Below are 23,742 nucleotides of genomic sequence, written 5' to 3' on the forward strand. Positions count from 1 at the left end.
CAGAAGGCTTAACTTACAGCTGCATTATTTGTAGTGAAATTTGAGCATAAAAAGCTTTTCATGTACTCTTTCCAAATGCCATTTTGAAATCCTTACTGATGTAGTGCAAAATGTTTCCTCATGAAAAGTTCTAGCCTTTTTAATCAAGGAATGTCTCTTCGAGCAGTCAGCTTGTTTTAATGTTGAATCAATGCAAACTTTAACATTTTGCCTTCAGCAATAGGAAAGATAAACATTTTGTTCTGTTCACTGAGGTGAATCTTGGGTCTCTAAAGCAAAATGTATACTCCATAATGAACACTGCAAATGAAAGGTGCAAATTTTCTGCTACTGCTGATACACTCCAGCTACAGAAAGAGCACCTAGGGGAGCTACACCATCTCACATCACATCACAGCCCAGGAAATGGGGAATAATGAGTGGCATCAGGACTGCATTACTCAGTGGATGTGTACATAGTAATGGAAAGCAAATGGCTAGTGAAAGAACCAAGAGTGTGAACATCTACAAAAAAAACCAAATCAGTGTCCGTTAGACAAATTTCTCACCTAGTGATTTTTACAAATAAACACAGAGAGAGGGACATGGGGCTGATGAATCTGGAGGGGAACCCTCCCCCCCTCAGATTCATTCTACACCGCTTACATCTTAATAGCCAGTATCATATACCCCCTGGCAAAGTAGGCTGGCACAACATGCCTGAATTCCTTGTAGGGATCATGCACTGGACAACTTCATATCTCATAACTTTCACGCTTACCCCACGTCCCAAGGGCTCAGCATGGGAGAACAACCACCATGCTTATGGAACTGGATAAACTAATGCAAACTTGCAGTGTTATTTCAATCCTATTACTACCAACTGCTGCTTTTGTATTTCACAGCTTATATAAAATTAAAGAAAAAGTAGCAGTTTGTTCTGAAAGCTTTATAAGTTAGAAAATTTTCTATCTCAGAAATAGTTACTTTGAATATATTTATATTATTATCAGCAAACTCAAAGTAACACACTTAATTACCATTTCAAATAAGAAACTTGTATTGTTTTGCTGTTGTTCCTGAAGGCAAAAAAGTCTTTATTCCCACAACATTTAAACTCCAACCTTTTTATGAGTTGGATGCATTATTTATTTTTTTAAATCCCTTTTTTAATCCCATTATTTATCCCTACCAAGAACTGCAATAAAATCACCTTGTTCCCTTGCTATTTGCACAATTGATTTAATAGTCTCTCATCAGTTCCCATGGATGTTGACACAGTGATGTAAACAACCAACCTGGAGTAAGTCTGCATGTCAAAAGAATAAACTATCCATTTTGTATTTGGAAACTGAAGTCTTGGTACAGAATATAGAACCAAAGGGTCTGGTTTGGTTTTAGGCAAAACACTGATTTTTATTCCTTGATGTTCAATTACAACTTTTCAGCTAGTCTGGAGTAAAGCAAATCCTGTTCTTTTAATGTGTTCTCAGCTGGCAGGCAGCATTTTACAGAATAGGACATAAGCAGGTGTCTAGCCAGTATTACACTAACTTTAGTTAATGGCTAATCTGGCATTTGTTCAACTGTGTACTTCAAATGGCAAGACAAAGAAGGTGCATAAAAAGAAAAAAGACTAAGCTCTATCTTCACCACCTCATTTACGTGGCTGATGGAAACGATAGCATATCAGAAGTGTCAGGATTCTAGTGAAAGCTGACATGTAAATATTTATGCATGATGCAAGATAGTCAAGCCCTGGCTGGCTGTCCTTTTCCATATTTCTAGCAATAACAGAAACTGCAGTTCAGATAAGAAAAAGCTATAAAGCTTTACATCACAGAATTTAAAACAATTTTAAATGGTCATTAATAAGAACCTGAACATGTAAAATGCTAAAGACTTCCAAGGTCTGAGTAACCTCAGTTATCTGGGAATAAAAAGTACTCAGTGCTACTCAGAAGCACCTGGCTTCTTGCCAGATTACCTAGGAAACTATACATGAAGTTTTAAAATGAGAAATAAACCATGGCTTGTGTTACAATAAATGTTGGTGCTTTGTTTGGCTTTTCTGAAAATACAAAAATCAGATTATTAATACTCTGCATTACTGTTTTGTTTTATTTTTTCCCCCTCAAACACACCTGCTTCCAGTTCCTTGTCCAGGTAGCAAAATCAGTTGGTAGCAACTGAAAAATATTTCCATCTGAGGATAATGCACGGGCCTTGGTACCTGAGCTTAGAGGTACCAAGCAAGCTCCTAGCATTGCAAGCTTGCCAGCACAAGCTGGCACTGTATCAACAGAGGCAACTGGCAACTCTATCAACAACCACAGCCACCACTTTCAAGTACAGAAGTGGCAGTGGAGAGTTAGCTATTCTCCCCTCCCTAGTGACAGTCACCATCTTCTGGCTGAAGCAAACTGGTGAGACCCACTGTCAGAGCTGTTGCCTGTAGCATCTCCATGCAGAAGTAAGGCTGCCGTCTCCAGGGCTCTTGGATTTCATATGAATTGCAGTCAACCTAAAAACTAAGACCTGACAACCCAATTTACACTGTCAAATGCTTTACACGACCCAGAGGAATTCTTTATGCACCTTCAGAGGCCAATAAACACGCTAATCATTTCTCAATTTGATTATTACGCTGTCAAGACCAGGGCAGGATATACTTCAGGATGTCATAAGAAACAAAGATTAAGACGACAAGTGGCATGTTCTTCCCCAATGTCAGTACTATCAGTACAACCCAACACATCCTAATTATCACAACACCTCACAAGGACAACTGCAATTAACAGGGCTGATGAGCCCAATGGTGTTTAGCATGCAAGTCTCTGAGGCCAGGACAGGTATTTGCTGTGAAAAGACACAGCTGTAGTATTCTGTATATCAGGGACCAGGACAGTCATGCTCTTGCCTCTTTCAACCACCTGATTCATATGTCTTCGAGAACAATGTCTATAAAATAGCTGAGCGACACTCCTTCCCATTAAAGTGAATAAATCACTGAGAATTATCCTTCTTAGAAACAGCAGTGTAAAACAAAATGGAGAGATCCAGATATTTTTTTCAGATGGGTATGGTGCCATTCTTCAAAATGGCTACAGCAGCGACATCATATGTGGCTTTTGTTCATGTACCAATCTGTATCACAGGCAAAATTAAAACAAAGTATAAGCTCATAAAACTTCTGTCTATTTTCCCCTCAGGCATTTTTTTAAGGGCAGAAGACAAGAAAAATGTATATGTCTAGTATTCTTTTACCCAATTCAAATAAATTGAAAAAAATCAGCCAGCTAAATAGTAAGCATAAGAAACCAAAGCTTACTAAAAAGAAAAAGTTGACTATAGGACTGAAATAATCAAAGATGAACAAATACAGAATCACAGAAAAATTAGGTTAGAAGAGACCTCTAGAGCAGCAGTCTCCAAACTGTTTTGATTGCACACCCCTAACAGTAAAAAAATTTTGAGCAGGTACCCCCAAATATATGTATATTTACTTATTTATAAATTATATACATATACTACTGAAGTTCTAACATTTTCTTCCTGCACCCCAATGGATTGTCTTTCATACCCCCTGGGCTGTGCACACTCCACTTTGGAGACAACTGCTCCAGAGATCATCTAGGCCAGTGCCCTGCTGGACCAACTTCAAAGTAAAAATAGGTTGCTCGAGGCCCTGTCCAGTTTAGTTTTAAAAATCACTGAAGACAAAGACTCCCGACTCTCTCTGGACAGGAAGGTGCTTACAGTTCTCACTGTTGAAAACGTTTTTCTTATGTCCAATTAGTATTTTCCTTGATGCAAATTCTGACCATTGCCTCATCCTTTTGCTGTGCAACACAGAGAAAAGGCTGGCTCCATCTTCTCTGTAACTCCATCTGTAGCTGAAGTGAACAATTTGATCTGCCTTCTCTTGTGAGAGAAGGCAGATCTTCTTTAGCCTTTAAAGTGAAACAAACACAGTTCCCTAAGCTTCTCCTTGTGTCATAGGCTCTAGCCCCCTACACGTTTTAGCGTGTTGCTGTGCTGAACTCTCTCCTGTTTGTAAATACCTCTCTTGTACTAGGAAGGACTCAAAACTAGACAAAATATCCTAGATGCAACCTCAGAGGTGCCAAGCCAAGGGAGATAATCCATTCCCTTGATGTGCTGGCTGTGCTCTTACAAATGCAGCCCAGCCTGCACAGTCAACCCTCATCACAAAAAGGGAGTACTGCTGACTCATCATCAACTTGCTAGCCACAAGAACTGCATGGCCCCTCCTGCAGAGTTGCTCCTTAGCCTACCCACGCCGACTGTACCAATGCACAGTTACCCTGTCCCAGGTACCCCACTTCATATTTCTCTTTTTTGAACTTCATGAGGGTCGAGTCAGCTCATTCCTTCAAGCTATTGAGATCGCTCTGAAAGACAGCCCTGCATATCACCTGATAAATGATAGTTTGGCTTTACTACTGACCCTGGATAAGGCTGCATCCTGTGCCATCATCCATGTTATCGATGAACATGTTAAAAAGCATCAGAGCCAGTATCAAACCCACCATCCATAAACAGGCACCAGTTAAATTTCAACCAACTGACCTTTTAAGTCCCATCGAACCAGGCAGTTTTTCATCCACCTTGTAGCCCACAAATCCAGTCCCTACCTTCCTTAAGGATATCTTCCTCCCCATATCTACCACACTTCTTCCAATTTCACCTACAAATATGGTATTCTATGCTGAAAGCAAGATAAATGACAATAACTGCTCTCCATCCACAGAGCCAGTTATTTCATCACTGAGGCAAAGAGTTTGGCTATTCCCAATCACAAGCATCTGTTTCCATTTCTCGACAAACTTCGGCTTTCCAAATTTCATCCCTGCATGCCCAGGCAATGTCTCTATACTGCTCCTTAGCAGTCCATCGCCTCTTCTACCTACCACACTCTACCTTTTTACTATAAGGTCAGGAGTCCTCTGTTCAAACTGGCCTCCTGCTATGCCTGCTTGTTTTCTTGCATAGGGGGATAGTTCTTGTGCTTTGAGGAAGATGCCCTTGGAGATCAACCAGATCTCCTGTGTTCCTCTGCACTTCAGGGCAACCTCGCACAGGGTCCTGCCTGCCAGTTTCCCAAACAAGCCAAAGTCCACTGTCCTGAATTACAGGATTTTTATTTTGTTATTTGCCACCCCCACTTCCTTCAGGGTCTTAAACCCTATCATCTCATGGCTACTACAACTAAGGCTGCCACTGAGTATCATATCCCCAGCTAGCTCCTCTTTATTCATGAGTAGCAAATCCAGCAGAATGCCTCTCCTAATCATGTATCCCACTACCTACATCGAAAAATTGTCTCCAACACACTCCGGAAATCTCCCAGATTGTAAATACACTTTAGCTACCCAGGGAACAAACAAACAACTATTTTTAACTCCCTCCCTCCCATTTGTTTACAATCTCACATTAACAATTGTTCCTCAACACTGAGCTGACCACCAGGAAGTCAGTAAAATGCTCAAGAATCGCTTACATTGTTGGGATGATTTTTAGCTTGAGAAATCTGTCAGGTAAACTGTGATTCCTTACACTGCAGCATGGATCAGAAATATTATCTTGTGGCCTAGGTGGCTGGCCCCAAGCCATTATCAACAGACACCAAAAGCACAATGCAACATCTTGTGGACTGGACACAAAGTTGAACAAATTGGCAAATTCCTACCAACACGTAAGATGAAAAAGAGGACTGTCTTGTGAGCAATTCACTAACAGGAAAAAAAAAAAAAGTAAGTTTTCAGCAAATAATTTAAGCAGTTCTACTCTCCACTTTGTCGGAATAAACTTCAACTTACCTATTTCCTGTATTATTTCAGTTCGCAGGAGTTTCTTTTAAAAACAAATGAAAGTAAAACAAAGAGGGTATAAACTTATGTTTAGTTATCAAGACCTATTTATTGCACGGAAGTCTTACGATGAACAAGTTGGCCAACTAAGTACCCTGTTGTTCCAACAGAAGAAAGTGCTGGCAGCTTTAATAAAAATCAGATAAATCCACACCTGTTTGTGGTTCAGGACTGCAGGAATTCTGACCTTGATTCTGTTCCACAGTCCCTTTACACTGCTCCACCAGTACAAAGTGACTGTGATTCAGGTGCATCTATTTGGTAGGTAGGGAGTCCTGCTCTCTCAGAGCAGTTCTCAAGCTGATGTATGATGAAAAGGTAACTGATATTTGACACATTAATAGAGAAAGGAAGATTTGCTAAAGCTCCCATAAAAGAAGCCATATCATTGAGCTGTTACAATCATCCTCACAGAATTATGCTGTACACTTGAAAGAAACTGGGGAAAGAAAAACTAACACACAACCTGTGATCCTAAAAAAAGCAATTTATTTAAAGCTCGATCAATACCTGGTCCAGCGGAACTTCTACACAAGTATCTTCATCTTCCTGCACTTCAGCTGCCCCCCACATTTCAGACTGCTCTTCACAGGTTTTGTAAATATCTTCACCTACAATGGGAAAGATACAGAGTGGAAGGAAGTGAAGTCCAATTGTGACACTGTGTGGCACAACTACTGAACTGCATTCAATTTTGTTTCTGAGAGCAGGTTTCTGAGCTGACCCACCACTCCCTATACAGTTCTTTTAATGTAGTTTTCAGTCTCCCATTATTGTCAATTTGTTTTCCTTTCCTTTTTAATAACAAATACCTACATGCTACACCATTTGGGAAAAGGAAAAGGAAAAGGAAAAGGAAAAGGAAACGGAAACGGAAACAGAGACTGAACAAAGCCCTGGATCTCAAGTTTCTTCACTTCTGGCAAATGTCAAGAGTAAATCGGAACTTAATACATTACAACAACATATTACTTCTATTTCTACAGTTAATGATAGTACCCTCTAGTAATTAGCATTATAACACACATCTAGCAAAAGTCTCAGGCTCTAAATAAACAACAAACATGGTGAACCAGGAAAGGAGTAAAAGATTAGCAGAAATGGTGGGATTAATGCTAATCCCCACCCTTGGGCATGTGCAAGTAGAATTATAGCTGAAACTTCACACCCGTATTAAAAAAAGCACATACTCCTAGCTAACAAGGTTAATGTTTACAATGATACACAACTGTGCAAAGATTTTACACCATTTAGTTTGAGTATTTTTTTTCCCCCCAAGTGTAAGTAATAACTAGGGGTCTTCAAGATTTCTAATGTGAGTCTTTAGTGTCAGCTAACTAGGAAAGTGAAGACAGGTGCACACAGATAACAAACAATTTCTAAGTGACATACATTCCTCTCTCCCTCCCCCCTAAACTGAAAACAGCCCAGAAATTAAAAGCACAGGTTACTCCAAATCATCTCCCTCTCTCTCCGTCTATCTGGGAAAGACAGATGGTCCTATGTTGACGTGTTCATATCCAACATAATAAGTAGCTACAATAAGAAAGAGGAAAAATACTTGTACTGTTTTGGATTGCCTCTTAATTCTTCATAAAAGGATGTGAACTTGATAATATCAACTGACTATGCAAATTGATCGACATTGCTGGACACTGTTAAATAAACAGCCCTAGTAAAGCACTGAACCATTCACAGAACCATTGACAAAAACTAAGAAGAATGCATTAAAAAAAAAAGACTTAGAGAAATCCAGAGTCCATCTGCATAAAAAGTCAGCATTGACTACTCTGGAAGTTAGTTCTCCAGTTACTTTCTCATCACTATGAGAGCCAAGGAAAGAGTTTACCCTGGGAACAAAATTCTAAGGCATACCATACGACTGCAAATGGCTAACTGGATGGGAGGTGCCAGCTCATCCAGATGGCCTTAGATGTCTACTGACAGGCCACTGACCAGAGCACCAGAAATGAAAGCCGTTCTCACAGTTTGAATTGAAGAGGCAGAAATGGGGAAGTCTATGGAACATTAGAATGATATTCCAGAGTGGTACTGCTGGCTGCATCTCAGGAGAGAGATTTTCTGATGGACATAGCAGCTTGTGTACCTGAGCATCAGTCCCGCTGGAACCTCCCCACCCCACCAAAAGATCTGTATTACTTGTCCTCTGAAAGCATTGGTGTTGGAAATTCCACAGGGTTCTTAGCATCATTGATTGGATTCTTATCCTAAACATCTCACACATCTTGATAAAGGTCCCATCTTCATACTTAGCAAGGAAATAATAATTTTCTTTTCTTAATTTCCTTTTTTGTGTGTGGATTATTAAATATAATGCATCTGTTGTAGTACATTCCATTGAAACCAACTAAGGACACACAATATTTGCTGGCAGTATGGTAAATCTTGGACGATCTACATGTACATATCTCATTACAGACCCCCTTTGCCAAGACAGGTATTTTTGACAAATTCAGCAGTAAGAACATGGAGTGGTTGAGAGTAGCAACAAAATGCATCTGAATGCATGTACTTTTTCAAATAATTAATGCACTTCACATTTCCCATTTTTCTGAGCTCTTTAAGGGACAGAAGGTTCTGTTTCCCTTACCTGATATTATCATTGTTGCCTCTCATAGACATTGAACTGAGATATAGATGACTACCATATTCTGAGAGGAAAATGTAATGTGTTCCTTGAATGCCACTGTGATGTCTCTCCTAACTCAAGGTCTTCCTTTAAGTATCTTAAGAAAAATAACCTTGTCCTAGATTCCTTGGCTTACTGAACTATAAAAAGTCAAATCAGTGTCTGAGAGAACTGCATTTAATACCACCACCATTCCATTTAGAGTCTGTAATAATACCTTTGCCTTCAAGATCCCCAAGTCTTTCAACCAAAATGGGGATTGTCTGGCCTCTAGAGATAAAAGGACTTTGGTGCAGAAGTAATTCTCACCAGGTTTTTCTCTGGCACGGCAAAAAAGGAGGTACAAGGAGATTAACATCTGTTGGCCCTGGAGGTCAAATCCACAAAATTAATCTTAAGAGTTGAGGATTCTCAATTTTAAAGCACCTCTCCTTAGAAGAGTAGATCAGCCTCAGGGCTATGCCGAATAACCCAGCAACTAAACTCCACGCAAGCAGACAGACATGCAGTATTTTCAAAAACCTTAATCATGAAACCAGGAGGGAGAGGAAAGAAGACAATAAATTTCTACCTGGGTCATGCAACCAACTTTCCCATTCAAAGCAGTGTACCCAGAAAGCTAGTAACGGGGGGATTTCAATAAGCAAAAACTGAAATCCCCATGGGATTTCCTCCAAGCACTTTCTAACAGATGTTTGCTCAGAAAGCTGGTCATAAATGAAAAGAGATTAGTTGAAAAGAGCTCTGCATAACCTTCCAGCATCTCTCAAGCACAACACTGTTCATTGTCTTGCATGGAAAGCACTCTAAAGTGAAATAGCATTCCTGCTCTTCCACAGAGTGGAAGATGCCAAAACTACATGGCAGACTGCAATGGGAAAGAATAGCAACCACAGAAGTCACCAAAAAACCTTCAATGACAGTGTTTTCAGACAAAATGGGAAATTATCCCATTTTCAGAACAGCTATATTCTTTGAAGAAAACAAGTAGTTAAAGAATAGCATATTGCAAATGCATACAACACAAAAGATAGTTAGTTGGTTTCTGAAAGGATGGCAGAAAAGATTTGTTGTCAGAAAAGAAAACAGAAAAAATTATTCAAGGAAATAAGAAAATTGATAACAAAAGGGAAATTAATTATTTACCTCTGCACAAACCTGAGACTTGTGCAGACAAATGTCCAAAACACATGTACCATTAATAGTCAGGGAAGGAAGAAAAACACTTAGGTCTGAAATGTGTCAAAACAGGTGAAGAAAAAAATGACACCAACTGAAAAATGGGAAAGTTGTAACACTTGAACAAATAAAAAATTCCAAAGAAAATAGCAAGGAATGAAATTAGTCTTACATTAGGACATGTACCCTTCTTGTCTTTTGGTACCAAAAGTGAAAAGAAATACAAAAATAGTAAAATAATTTACAAAAAATTAACTCAGTTAAATGGAACATTAAGAAAAGAACTTAAAATGTAAACATTATTAGTGTTGCTACTCTATTTCAGCCAGAAGTATTTACACTTTTTGCATGTGAATTCACAAATATCTGGAGGAGGGCAGCTCAGTGAAAGGCCAACATATTCCTTGTTTATGTGATTCTGTGTCAAGATCCTGTCAGCAGGAGTTTGGAGACCACATTAATCACTATTATCAGTGCTGTGAGTTACTCAGCACCTCCCAAGCAAATGTGTTAGGTTGGGTAATTTTGCCTCATATTTTATAGGTAATATTTCAGAAATGCTTTTTGATTTAGGAAAAAAAAGCACCAAAAAAATCTTATTGATGCCATGTTTCACATCTCTGTCTCTGAATCATTAGTTAGTTTCTACACACATCTCTAAGGGAGGAAAAAACAAGAAGGCATTTTAGAAAATGCTATAAATTAAACAAAACCCATTTTTGTAAGTCTTCATTCTATATTGTTATGGGCTTACATTGCAATCTCTACTAAAGTTAGAAATAAGTAGTGTATCTTACTGAAAAGAGAATTCCCAGCACTTCCATTAGATGGAACATTTATGCCTACCCAAAAGGTTCATAAAATATTGTAGATTAAACATGCTCCTCATACAAGAGCTAGTTCTGACTTTCTGTGCCTCAAACTAATTGAGAATTGGCCACAGTTAGTGTCATGGCAACGTTGGGGCAGAAGAGCTCTAAAAGGGGGTAAGAAAGGAAGGTAGGTCTGAGCCTTACAGACCAGCTGTGGCATACTCTACCCATTTGCTCCAAGTAGAGTAGAAGATGATGGCAGCAAAGCATTCAAGGGCACTTTAAGCTCCAAAATGTCTCCCTACAGCTTTGCTGACAAGTATAAATCAGAGGATTTATTTCACCTAGGTTCTCAGTTCTCCATGCCACAGTTAAGTGCTGCTTCTGTCAACAGGCCAAGCAAAGTATTATTGAGAGTCTCCTGACCTTCTGTGAGGATATTTTTCCATGGTGTCCACACAACCAGAAGAGACTGTAATTTTTCAGGTTTTGCCAGTCGCTGTGTGAAAACAGACTGTCTTGAACTAAAAATCACCACTATTTTTATACCCTGTACAGAGAGAAGTGAGGTAACCTAAACAAACATCTCCCATTATTTCTGATTATTTTAAAGCAGGGTCATGTTCAGTAATTCTGGCAAGAGGGAGAAAGAAAAACCCACAGAAGGGCAAAGAACAGATCACAAGAGGGAAAAGGCATTCAAGAGGAGCAGCCAGCTGGAGAGAGAGCATATGCAGAGGCTGGAGGATATGGACACAGAGGGAGATGACAAGGGCACAGTCATGTTAGGAGGAATGTGTGGAATGAGGAACTGTACAAGAGCAAATAGGAAGATGAGGAAACACGGGTGGAAATTAAGGGAAGAAATGGGGTCCAGCACGCTGGCAGGAAGGCAAAAAAAAAAAATGGGCTACATGCAGTGGAAGAGTAGAAGCTTGAAAGAATGAGAGGGGAAGAAAGAACAAGCCAGCAGGTGCCCATGCCAATTTAAGCTTCTTAAAGGATTCTTCCTTCAGGAAAGCCTGGGAAGAGGAATGCTGTTTTACTAGTACCTATCTGCAATTGAATTTCTATGTTCAGATGCTCCCACACATACTCGTTTGTGACAGAGGTGCAGCAAAAACCAACAATGCAAAAATGCTCATTGTTATCAGGCAAGTATTTTTCTTGATTTCTTCTTATTTATTCCTACAACAAACAGTATTTAGTAAGACTCTGGATAGTGGCTCTATAGTCTGAGGAAAGAATTCTTACAGCATTTTTTGGCTTCAGGCTGAAGGGATGAATGAAAACTGCAACTGCAAGTGCTTTCCTATGGAGCTTCTTCAAGAGCTATGCTCTATCTTATCTCTTCTCCAGCTCTGTAATCCCACAGAGGAAAAGACTACTGAAATCTCAAGAGGATCCAGACTGCTTGAAGCTCTGAATTCCCCAAAGCCTTGTGAGGGTTACCAGGAAAGGGAACACTTGGAGCCTGGTAACAGCCCTACTGAAGAGAGGTAGCTAGTGTCTCAAAAAAGCGGTGAACCAACTCAGCCTGCCCTAAGGAAAGTCAAATAATACAGCTATTGAAACACTGGCACCTACTTTATGGCTAACCTCTACAGCTAGTAGCAACGGAGCCACACCAACAGTAAGAACAAGACAACATTTTCAGCAGAAAAAGGTGGTGAAATTACATGAGGAAGAATGTTCCCAGAAGGCTTAGCTCTTTGGAAATGAAGCCCAGAGGCTATGGGTAGGAGAAAGGCAGAGTGGTCAGGTTTGGATCAGAACCTTAGAAAGGATGATGACTGATAAATAGTGTGTGGGGTTTCTGATTTTGTACTTGGCCAGGGTCTATTTCATAAGGTAAGTGGCTTGGTCCCCAGCTCGTTTCACCAAAGATAAGAAAAGGTGGTACTGTATTCCTACAGTACTTTTTCACCTCTGTGACTTTGTTGCAAATGGACAAATAAAACCAATACAATTAAAGACAAAGTTAAGACTGCTGTAAATTATGCTTCTTGCATAATGGATCTTAATAGCCAAGGATCTTCATCTTCAGAGTTACCTACTCTGTCCTGTCCCCTTACCCACGCCAGCAATGCTGGCTTTGTAGCCCCTGAGAATTCATTTGTGCGAAAGGGAGTCCACTGACCATTCAGGGGAATTTTCTAGGTATTTTATACTTCTGGCTAATCTCCTGAGAGGTACAGAGCAGATTAATTATCAGCAACAGCAAATTTATAAATGCCCAAAACATTTTCACTAACAACATTTCACCTGATACATGTTACCGGTTGTCTCAATACACAGATGTTCAGTGTATTGTGCAGTCACTCAGTTCAGTATGTACAGAAAGAAGCAATGAATTGGTTCATGTGTGACTGAGCAGACCTTGGCTAAAGTACAAAGATCATTTTCTCTCTGATGCCATTCAGTATTTCAGCTGGAATCCTTTTGTACACTTTGATAAACAAGAAAGTTATATGACTTCATTAAATAGTAATTGAGTTATACATTGAATTAACTCATAAGAAATCTATATATTTTAAATAATTAAGCATAGCAATTAATGGCTCTTGTATAAGCTCCTTTCCTAACCAGCATTAACTGTAAAACATTTATTGCAACACAAATTACAATATTATACAGTCATTAATGCATTTCAAATTTTAAACTGATTGAAGTTTAGCAGTAGGGATTAAAAAAATCATTGTAATAATAGCCTGCCCTGAATATTTTATGGAAATCAGAGGCATTTACTAACTGCAAGCTCTGTATGTAAGCAAGGAAGTTAATGTGACTATAAAAAAAAAAGTAATGTGACTTACCACAGAGGCTGCCTCATAAAAATGTTAAGTCAAATTAAAAACAAAATGTAAAAAAAACTGTGGCTCATTAAATTGAATAGATTGGTATGAGGAATAGGGAGGACATGTGTGTTTATGCCTGTCTACAACATCATTTTCTTTTCTGCCTTTTTTTGTTGTGTTTTTTTTAATTATTATTTCAAAGTATCAGTGTTGTACAAGGCCAATTTTCCAACAAAAAGCCACTGCCTTGGTGATAGGTTTGCCTGTGTATGTGCCTGTGACTTCTTCATCAAAAAGTAATGGAATTAAAGAGAAAATGGTAGCAATATACATATGAAACTGTTGGGAATATTAAAAAATACGTATTTTTCTTCACCTGATACTATTGCAGCTTCAAGCTTCTAAGCAATTAGTTCCTCTCTTCAGAAAATACTGAATTTCTAACAAGATTTCACACCATTAGAGATTGCTGACATCTGACTACCTCAACAGAAACTGCAAAAGGTGCTTCTAAAGGTTGACCTTGTATGCATCAGTCTCCTTTACTGACAGGAAATATGGTAATGCTAGAGCAAAGGAAAAGCTGCCTTAGTAAGCTGCAATAGCTCGGTCATCTTTATACATAAACAGCTACAAAAATAAGGACTGCATGTCATAATACAAGGCTTTTTCTTCCTTCTCTCTACTTTGGTTGTTCACCTCATTTATACTCTGTGTTTCTAAGCATCTAATTTATTCATTTATTTAAATGACAGATCATTAAGACCATGTGCATTTTGAAATTAATAAAGCAGCTCCCGCTCAGCCACATCTTTTTTAATTCCATGCGTGTTCCAAAACTCAGCCTTCTCTTGGGTACAGCTGGGTCCTAAGCTCTAAACTATCACAAAGCAAATGCAAAAGCCCTGAAACGCCTGTCCTGGTCCAGTCTTTCCAAACTAAGCATCAATACAGCTACACTCCATCCTGCAGAGACTTAAGCAACATGGCTTTCCTGCTGCCAAGTACTATTTGACCGCTTTATGTTTTGCAATGTATTCATTTTACTAAAAGCAAACCCAAAGAAACTCATCATGTGCTCGAAGTAAGAGGACACAAGGTTTATCATCATCTTAGCTCCCCACTTCTTACTATAGGTTGCAATTTTGTCTCCTACTATGCAAGGAATAAACCTACAGGTCCTGTAAAATCTCTGCAAATAAGAAACAAGATGATCTCTCTTTCTTCAGCACAGTTTTTGCCTGCTTTGACAACACAGCAGTGATATGGTCTATGTGTCTATGTTTTAACTACAGATAGCTTTTTAATCCGAAAAGTTGTCAGCAGGAAAACATGGACAACAATAGTTTTAGCTCACAATGCACAGCGGATATTCAGCGGTCCAGGTTTCCACTCTTTGGCAAGTTCATAATTTTATTGAAAGCAGTTCAGAGCATGATAGCAGGAGTGGCTGTCATACCTGATGTTCTGTGCAGCTTTCCCTTTAATTAAAGGCTGGCCTTTTTCTTCCTTTTTTGACCCAATAGCAAAACCAGGAAATTGAAATGATTGCTAACTTCTAAGACCTCAAAATACTCAAAACTAGATCTGAAAAACTGTGGAGTGGCTCAGGCCATCCCCAGTATAGTACTTTTCCAAATCATAGCAAGAACTCAAACTTCACATTCTATTATCTCTAGAACTTGTTTTATAGTTTGGCTGGGGGGGTTACTTTGCAAGCCGTGTGACCACAATTAACTACTGTATTTGAATGGAATAGGCGTTAAAGTGAGGGTGCTCCCTTACAAGAATTTTCTACTATGCTTCTGAATTTGCTACTTTCCTATTCGACTTCCTACAGTATACTATTTACAGAATGTGGTGCAAACCAAAAAATAAGTAGGTTTGGGGTTTGTTTTCTTTTAAATCTTAAACCAAGATGCTGATAATTAAATGTGCCTTTCCTGTCACTTTCATAAGCCCAAATTCTGCTGAACCAGCTGCTCTAGTCTAAGCTCTAAACTTCACATTTCCAGTTGCAATTACTGTTACATATAATACCTTCAATATTATTTAGGTTCCCACCCGTGCAATGGGAGTCCAATCATAACTTTAATAGCATGCCTTATAGCTTACAAAAACCAAAGCACCAGTTCACAGTCTACTGGATTTGCTCTAAGAAGTGGTGAATTTAAATCTTGGCACAAAGAGCTTTCAACACTAAGAAATTCTTTAATCATCTTGATTTGAGAGGATTATGACATGGATCAGTTGTAATATGAATGTCATGCTGGTGAAATGCTCAGTGTATTAAAAAAACCACTCAAAGTAAATACACGGCTAGCCCAACCAAGCTCTGTTGGAAGATTAGGTTAAGCTTTAAATATGCTATGAGCATAATTCTTCAGATGTTAAGTCCCAGGAAACAATCACTTTCAAACAGTCTGGCACTCAAAAGAGAGAAGATTCCACATAACTGCTAAATTGCCAGCAACAAGGACAGCAAAGAATATGGGATACATTTTCTTCTGTGAATATTTTCTTTTTATCTACTCAGTACACTCCAAAATGTGCATGTGTAAACTCACTGTGCAGTTTATTGGTTTCAGATTAAAATAAATTAATCCTACAACAGTGACAGCCAAATGCAGCCAACTAAAATGCCAAGAGTCTTTTTCACTGTCCATCAGGAAAAAATAAAATAAAAATCCTAAGATGGTGATAAGTGGTTCCCTTACCCAATCCAAAGCCTTTGAATTTGAAGGAATTTTTTTGAATAAACCTGCAAAGCCAACTGAGGAACTGCAGTGAGCCTTCAGAGTAGACAGTGGAGCTATGCTGACCAAAACAGTACTTGGGAGCAATAATTATCACTGTGTCCCTGGAGCTGGCTTCTAGCTCTCCATCAAAAATCCATCTCAATTTCAGAATTAGACTCCTCACTCTAAAATGAAACTGAAAGTGTCACAATTCAAGGCAGGAATTACATACATGATACATGCAATACTTCAGCATCTGGTCTAAGCTAGATTTCTAATTTCACTGTCAACTGAGAGAATGGGTGTCTCCAGACACACTTGTCTCTCCTTGACAGCTGGAGCCTAGAAGCCCAGCTTGAACTAATCCTCTAACCCTCATACAGTGGGAGGTAGGCAAGATGCATCTTGCCCTCAACAAGTTTCCAGAACCAGCTGGGATCTGAAAAGGTACCACGGTCAAGAAACCTTTAGGATTTACTGAATCTTTCTTGTTGCTATGGGGAAGCAGATGGAAACAAACACCCTCTCCAAATAAAGAGCCTTTTCTGAACCTCTGTTCACGCCTTCTGAATGGACAAGGCAAAGGTAAGGCCAAGTACACTACAGTTGGAGTCTTTGCAAATAATCCTTTTAGTTCTTGCTATGCAGAGTTTGAATGCTATTAGCCTGAGCAGCAATTTGGCTAACAGCCAGTAATGCAAACAGGCAACAGATGTGTTGAGAAGTCTGGTGTGCTCATGCCTGCTCTTACTTTTACTCTTCACCCTGCAAGGGCAGAGCTTACAGCCTGGCATTTCTGGGCAAAGGTAGGAAGAGAACAAAAGTGCCACTTGCACACTTCCCTCTCAATTTCTGTTCCTCAAACATATGTTTGAAGCAGTCTTCAAAAGGCACAAGCAAACTGGCAAGAAAGCTGCAATACTCCTTTCCACTAACTGAATCTAGCTGAAATACTACAGCTAATTGACTGCATGGTACTAGTTGCCTGCCTAAAAGGGAAGCTGCACCTTATACAGTCATCTCCAGGTGAAACAGAAGGGCCTTAATATAGAATAAACCACCTCCATTACCAGCTTTTAAAGCCCTTGTATCATCCACTTCAGTCCCACTAGTCACATAACTGCTGCAGGAGTCCATCTCACCCAGAGACAAGGTGGCAAACCAGGACAGAGTGAGGGAAAGATCCTATTGACAGGGAGACATTTCAGAGCACTAAAAGCATACACATTAGGAGAAGGGGAAGAGCTTGCACTAATACACAGAGCAACAGCCTATATTCTGCCCTTTCAAGTTGGACTGGATGTTAACGCAGGTCTTCGGTATATAAAGAAGTACTGAAAACAATAGGTGAAGAAAAACAGCACTCTTAGAAAAGGGCATGTACCCTTCATCTGCCCTCTGGATCCTAACATACTGTCCCAACAGTATAAAATCCTTTCACACCCAAAGGGGAGCACGATGGGTCCTCAGCATGCATGTAAATAAAGCATATAAGTACAGGATAAGAACAAATAGGCACACGGCATGTCTGAGTGCCAGTGTAAGCCATGGTCACTTATTTGCATTCTGAAACCCAGAGGCTCAGTATTTTAAACATTAACTTCAACAAAGCTATTTTGTTAAACAACAGTTCTTTAGTTTTTAAACAAAATTTGTCCAGGGTTTGCCTGTTGGTTTTCTTTTCTTTCAACTGAATTAAAGATTCTTGTTCCACAGTTGTAGCACAGCATTCATATTAACTTGTAATGAATACTTAAAATGCAAAAAACCAATAATCTTTGCTCTGTTGAGTTCTTGTCACACTTCCATTATTTTAATACAAAGTACACTGCAATTGCACAGAAAAATACTTTTGCATTAAAAAGTCATAGGCCATAAATCAACCATGGAAAGTACACACAAGAACTTTTTAAAGAGTATCAGGACATATATTTAATGGATACGTTCAAAAGAATAACTTTGTATTAGTCAGAAAAGAGTTATATTTCACACTCACATAATGACTTGGAGCTATAAATCACTCCAAAAGAAAGCTACAAAGCTATGAATTATGACTTGAATAAAGTCTAAAGAAAACTTTTCAAGCTATGAAGTTACTTTATAGAGATGCCTGTTATACAGCTGATGGAGCCTCTTGACAAGTCTACTCTTCAAAACCACAGCACGTGTCACCACCTGTTGCAAAGCTACACATGGCTGAGTACAAAAGGAGGAGAAAAATAGTCAAAGGAGAATGGCACGTCCTCTCTGCTCCCAAGCTGATTAAAGGAAAAGGCTTGTGATAACCAGGTGGAGAGGGAAACGAGGAGAACTTCCCATTCAATACCTCTGACCCTATGCAGCAGCTCCACAAGAGCCTTGGCAAACCAAGCATTTCCACAGCTGCTCTTTGACATACTCTTTAGCCACACAGAGGAAGTTTCAGAGAGGTGATGGGATCAGCTTAGGAGGCCTGAACTGCCTCCTGTTACACACATTTCTCTCCAGGTAAGTGTTTCATTGGCTGCAGAATGTATCCAAGCAATTGCCCAAAGTCGAAGAGGAAGCCTAAGAGAGAAAAGGGAGTTGAACACAGACATCCAGATCCTGGTGAATCAGTGCCAGACAGAAAGGATTACTTGAAGAAGGACCAACGAATGGCATGGAAAGAAAACGGACAAAGTCAGATAAAATGAAGTGCCATGTGGACCCAAGGAAAAGCATCAGAGAATAACTGGAAAAGAAGTGTAAAGAGCAGAGGGAAGTCAAAGGTGGGGAGGGATGGGAGGGGAAGAGGAAGGGAGCAAAGCAAAGGAGGTGTAGAGTGTGCAGGGAGGCCAGACTGATAAGCAGTGGAAGAGTTGTTAGGGTAAGCTCGCCGCAGGACGAATTAAAACAAACACAAACAAACAAAGTTTCACAGACACATAAAGCCTTCTTCCATAATAGTATCAGGAACAGGAGAAAACTGCAGGTATGAAATGTATCTGTCACAAACTTGGGGTAACCTGACAATTTTGCTGCACTCAGAAAATACTGATACTCCCATTAAGACGAGTAAATGGACCTATACTAGGTTGGCTGCATTTGTCACTTTAATTATAGAAGTATGCTACAAGTACTGCTAAGTACTAATGCACATTATATGTTTTTCCTCTTTCCACAAAAAGCAGGGTCCTGGCTCTGGACTAATCCAATCCTCTCCATTAAGTCTGATTCAGCTTGACAGTCTTCAAACATTAGCTAGGAACTATTTAAATGCCAGTGTTTTAACCATAAGTCCTTTAAAAATATTTCCATCAAAAGAAAAAAATAAATGCAATAAGCCTCCTACTGAACTAATGGAACTCTCACGCCACCTTATTAAAAGGACAGGATATTCATACATTTCTACAGCTGTTTCATCTGAGCTGTGTGTACATTTTATATTTTAAACTGTGCAGTTTATGATGGGCATAAGCATCCTTAACAACATTGTTAATTGGTAAATGAAGAAGAAAATAAAACACAAAGGTACAGTGGGCACATGTTTACACTCGATCACTGTAGAGATCAGAGGCTTTTATGAGGCTTGGCTTATATATAATTTTTTAAATCTGTTTTATCAATATCACTGACATTAATAGATTCTTTCACTTAATATAGTAATGCAGATACACTCATATGATCACATATATGCTGAATAATTTTTTTGGTCCAGAATATGTCTCTGTGCAAAATATATCAGCCACTAGTAATTCATATAGTTAGGAATGATATACTTCTTTGAGGTCTTGTCATTAGCTTTTAGCTCTATTCCTGCAAGTGAGACTACAAATTATGTCATATGAAATATGAACTGTTTTATCCACATTGTTTAATGATGATACTCAGAAGACCATGTGTGTGAAAACTGCCATTAAATATTAAATAATAGTACTGAACAAACTCCTATGTTTTCCCAATGAATTGTGTGGTGATTTATATATTTTAAGTTTAGGATAATAGCTCCTTCTTCAAAGACTAAACATGTGTAAAGCCTTGAGCTTCCAAATTCTCATGTCCATACTTAAATTTAAGCAGATGAGTGAGTCTAACAAAGACACAGTTAAGTGAGTAAGTGACTGACAGATTGGGTCTCTTCATGAACACTCTCTCTTATTTTTAAGCAAGCAGGTGCCAGAGTTTCAGTAAAATAAATGAAACCTAGACTGTACGCTTAAAAAGGTTAAGCATGCATGTTAGCGCAACTTGGTGAAAAAAATATATAAATACATGCTTAAACACATTCTGAAATTTGGCTATTTTGATAGTGGTTCATCTTGACTTCAGACTCCACGTCATCTCCTGCAGAATCCCACACCTCTTCTTGCAAGAACCTTTCATATGGAGCACCCTTCACCACTGAGATCTCAAAATTCAGACCCGCCGATGGTTACAAAACCTTTATCTGAGCTGTGAGTTAACAGAAGAAAGCCATGCTGTGGGACTCAGGGATTAATTCAAAACACAAGCCATATAAAGTGAGACAAACAGAGGAAGAGAGATCTTGATGCACTGACTCACATCACAGTATCATCCACCTCTTTAGATACACTTGCAGAAGAAATTGACTCAACTTATTTGGAAATTCAGAGGGCTATGTGTCTTATGATATAAATAAATATATTCACATTTGTGCCCAGATTAACCAAAATTTATAAAACTTATATTCATTAATATATTCAGATAGCAGCATATTTAGACTCTGGCAGCAAAAATTATAGAGACTAACACTATGTAAATAATTGACCTGAAACAAATCAAGAGGGTAAGAAAAAAAGAGTATTTTCTACTTCACATCTCTACTCTGCCTTAAAAAGCCTATTGATTTACCGGTATTCTTCATTACTAAATGCATGGTACACTTAATGTCAGTCATCCTAATTTATTGCCAGCATTCCTTAAATTAATTTCCTATGATTTTACCCTCCATAAGAACACTTACCAGCTACTGTAAGGATAAAACAACATCAGAGATCTGAAAAGGCATTAAGAAAATCTTTCTGTGGGAAACCAGACTACCACTGCATTCATATGGAAACAGAAAGTTATTATATGATAGACACTAAAAGCCTCATTTCAGAGATCTAGAAAGATGGAGGGGAAAGGAAGAAAAGACAATTCATTTCATTCCCCTCTGTGCCATGTGCAAACTGTCACACTGTTGGTGCAAAAATGAAAATGAATGCTCTAAACACTATGTGTTTCTAGCCAGTTTTAAGCCTCTGCTGACGACTATTTAAAAGAAAGGTCTGATTTTCTAAGAAACAGAATGTAGCGCTGTAGAAACTGTTGTACCAGATCAGATCTGTGGTTCATCCCTGCCAGTACCCTATGTCTGACAAAGCCACCACGGGGGGGGGGGGGGGGGGGGGGGGGTGGAAAGAAAACAAAACCCCAACACCAGCCAGATGATGGCTAATCTATGGTTTGATTTGAAATACTCCTTCTAATTAGCAAATCGTTTAGAACTTGGTATGTGAATTTTCACTTCACATCCACAGTTTGTTAGGAATATCTATCATACTGCTGGGTATTATTCTTATCCAACACAGTATTTTTAAATAAAAAGACTTCCTTTTTGATGCAATAAAAAATCCCAGGTTCTTTTTGTTTCATGTGTATTTTTTCAGATCCCTAACCATTTTTTTTTCCTTCCCTGAGGTTTTCCTAAATCTACAATGCCCCTTTCCAAGAAGCGATTTCAAAGAATCACAGATGAGCTCAAACCATTGATTTTATATACAATGTGATATTCACTATTCTTTATCTCTAGATACCACAATATCTTACTGACTTTCTAATTACCTCTGCTGTAGTGTCAGAAGAGATTTTCACAAAACTGGCTTCATCAATTATTTTTCTAAACCTTTATCATTCAATTAGGACTCTGTAAAGTATTTCAGTTCATCATTTACCTACCATTCTGCATTGCTTTTGCTTTACCAACATTAACTTGATATCGCATCATCTAGATGGTTACTTAGCTTTCTGCATAGAAACTTTGACTTTTTTAGAAACTATGAATATTCAATGAATTCTTCATCAGTGAATCTTGCAGCCCCACTGAGCACCCTTTCATTCAGCACTTTATTATTATTTATCTTTGCCATATTGATACATTCAAACAATTCTAACCCTGAGAAAAAAATCATTATTTCCTCAGAAATAGGTTTATTTCCTTAGAAAGAGGTCAGATGTCCTCTATTATCCTCCTCAGTCTTAATGAAACCTACAATAACAAGAGAATCTGAAAGACTCCAAAAATGATTATTCACTATGAATTTTCTTTAAAAAAAGGCAGATAAAAAAATGCATACATACACTATTAACAGCTTCAGCTTCATAGATGAGCAATCGGCAATGACACAGATATGAAAGTGTCACAGCACCCTACAGTATAAACTAGAAAGCTGCTGAAGGTTGACTGGTTCAGTCATCGGCAAGAAGTAAGCCTCTCCCTGATGTACCACCTCAACAGTATGGAAAGCATAGCAGACAGCAATGACTCCCTACAAGATGTCCCCCAGGGATAACAAAAGACAAGTAGAAATGGAGTTGGGAACTTTTCCTGCCGATCATCTTCTCTACTCTCTCTATGGGGTTAATCAGAACAAAGGTTGTCAAAGACAGTCTGGCTTGGGTGAGAAAGCTTTCCCTGCAGCAGGACCATGACCACTGCAGGACACAGGTACAAGAAGTGGGCTTAGCTTACAGATTTGCTTGAAGACCTGCCCGTTCAGGATACTGATTTCTGCAAAGTGCAGAAATGAAGTTTATAACAGCGGGCTGAAATCCAACTTCAGTAGCAGCTATGTTTGGGAACACTTAGACAAGAACAATGACACCACTGTTGCTTGACATACAGAAAGTTGGAAATAGCACCAGACAAGCCGCCTGGTGAATCTGCTGCCTCAGATGTTGTACCAGAATACGTTTTCCAAAAAACACTGCAAATGATGATTCTCACACTTCCTGTTCTTATTTCAAGAAGGAGGTAAGTACATTCAGATGTACCCCCTGGGAATAAGAGATGGGCAGGCAGGTTAAACCCAAGCAGCCTACTGAGCCATGAACAACAAGCTGTAGGATAGAGACACATTAGCTCATCTGGGTATGAAAATATTTTCAGTGTTTGCATATTTCTAACATTTCTTTCCTTCCTGCTTCATTGGTATGCTAAAGGTCACCTTAGTATGTCAAAAGAAGCAGGCAGAGAAGCCAGCCACAACCTGGTCGGCTTGAAAGAGACAAACTTTGGTTAGCAAGGAAACATGGTAGTGCAACTTCCTCGCTGTGAGCATTTTTTCTGGTAGAGAAAGGGCTACACAGGTCAAAACTGAGCCAGGTGACTCTCCTATGATGCACCATAAAAACAATGCCAATGCTGATGAGGGCAGAATGTTTCAGGCTTTGCTTACTTCAATGCATCTACTTGTTTCTCAGATCCCCCACTGACAGAGTTGTAGGCTTGCAAAACTGATTTGACTGATGAGCCTCTCTAGGGAAAGCTTTTCAAGGGGACTACACTGCCACCTACCTCTGTTCTAAAATGTACATCAAGCAGCTAAGCACTTCCACTTCCCACCTGCAGATAGATAATTTGGTGGAAATACTTAATCAAGCTCCTGTGCTATATTTAACTCAATAGATAGTCCCACAGGTGAAAAATATTCAGTTAATGAGAAATAA

General features: G+C 39.0%; 1 protein-coding gene across 1 annotated transcript in view; it reads right to left on the reverse strand.

Annotated features, from left to right (window-relative positions):
- Positions 1–23,742, reverse strand: part of DCDC2 (doublecortin domain containing 2) — a 70,386-nt gene that overhangs the window by 10,697 nt on the left and 35,947 nt on the right. Inside the window, exon 8 of the mRNA XM_072853387.1 lies at positions 6,384–6,484. Coding sequence (XP_072709488.1) covers positions 6,384–6,484 — 101 coding nt within the window. The remainder of the gene's footprint in view (positions 1–6,383; positions 6,485–23,742) is intronic.

The sequence above is a fragment of the Ciconia boyciana genome, chromosome 2 (genome assembly GCF_034638445.1).
Source record: "Ciconia boyciana chromosome 2, ASM3463844v1, whole genome shotgun sequence".
Taxonomy (NCBI): Eukaryota; Metazoa; Chordata; class Aves; order Ciconiiformes; family Ciconiidae; genus Ciconia; species Ciconia boyciana.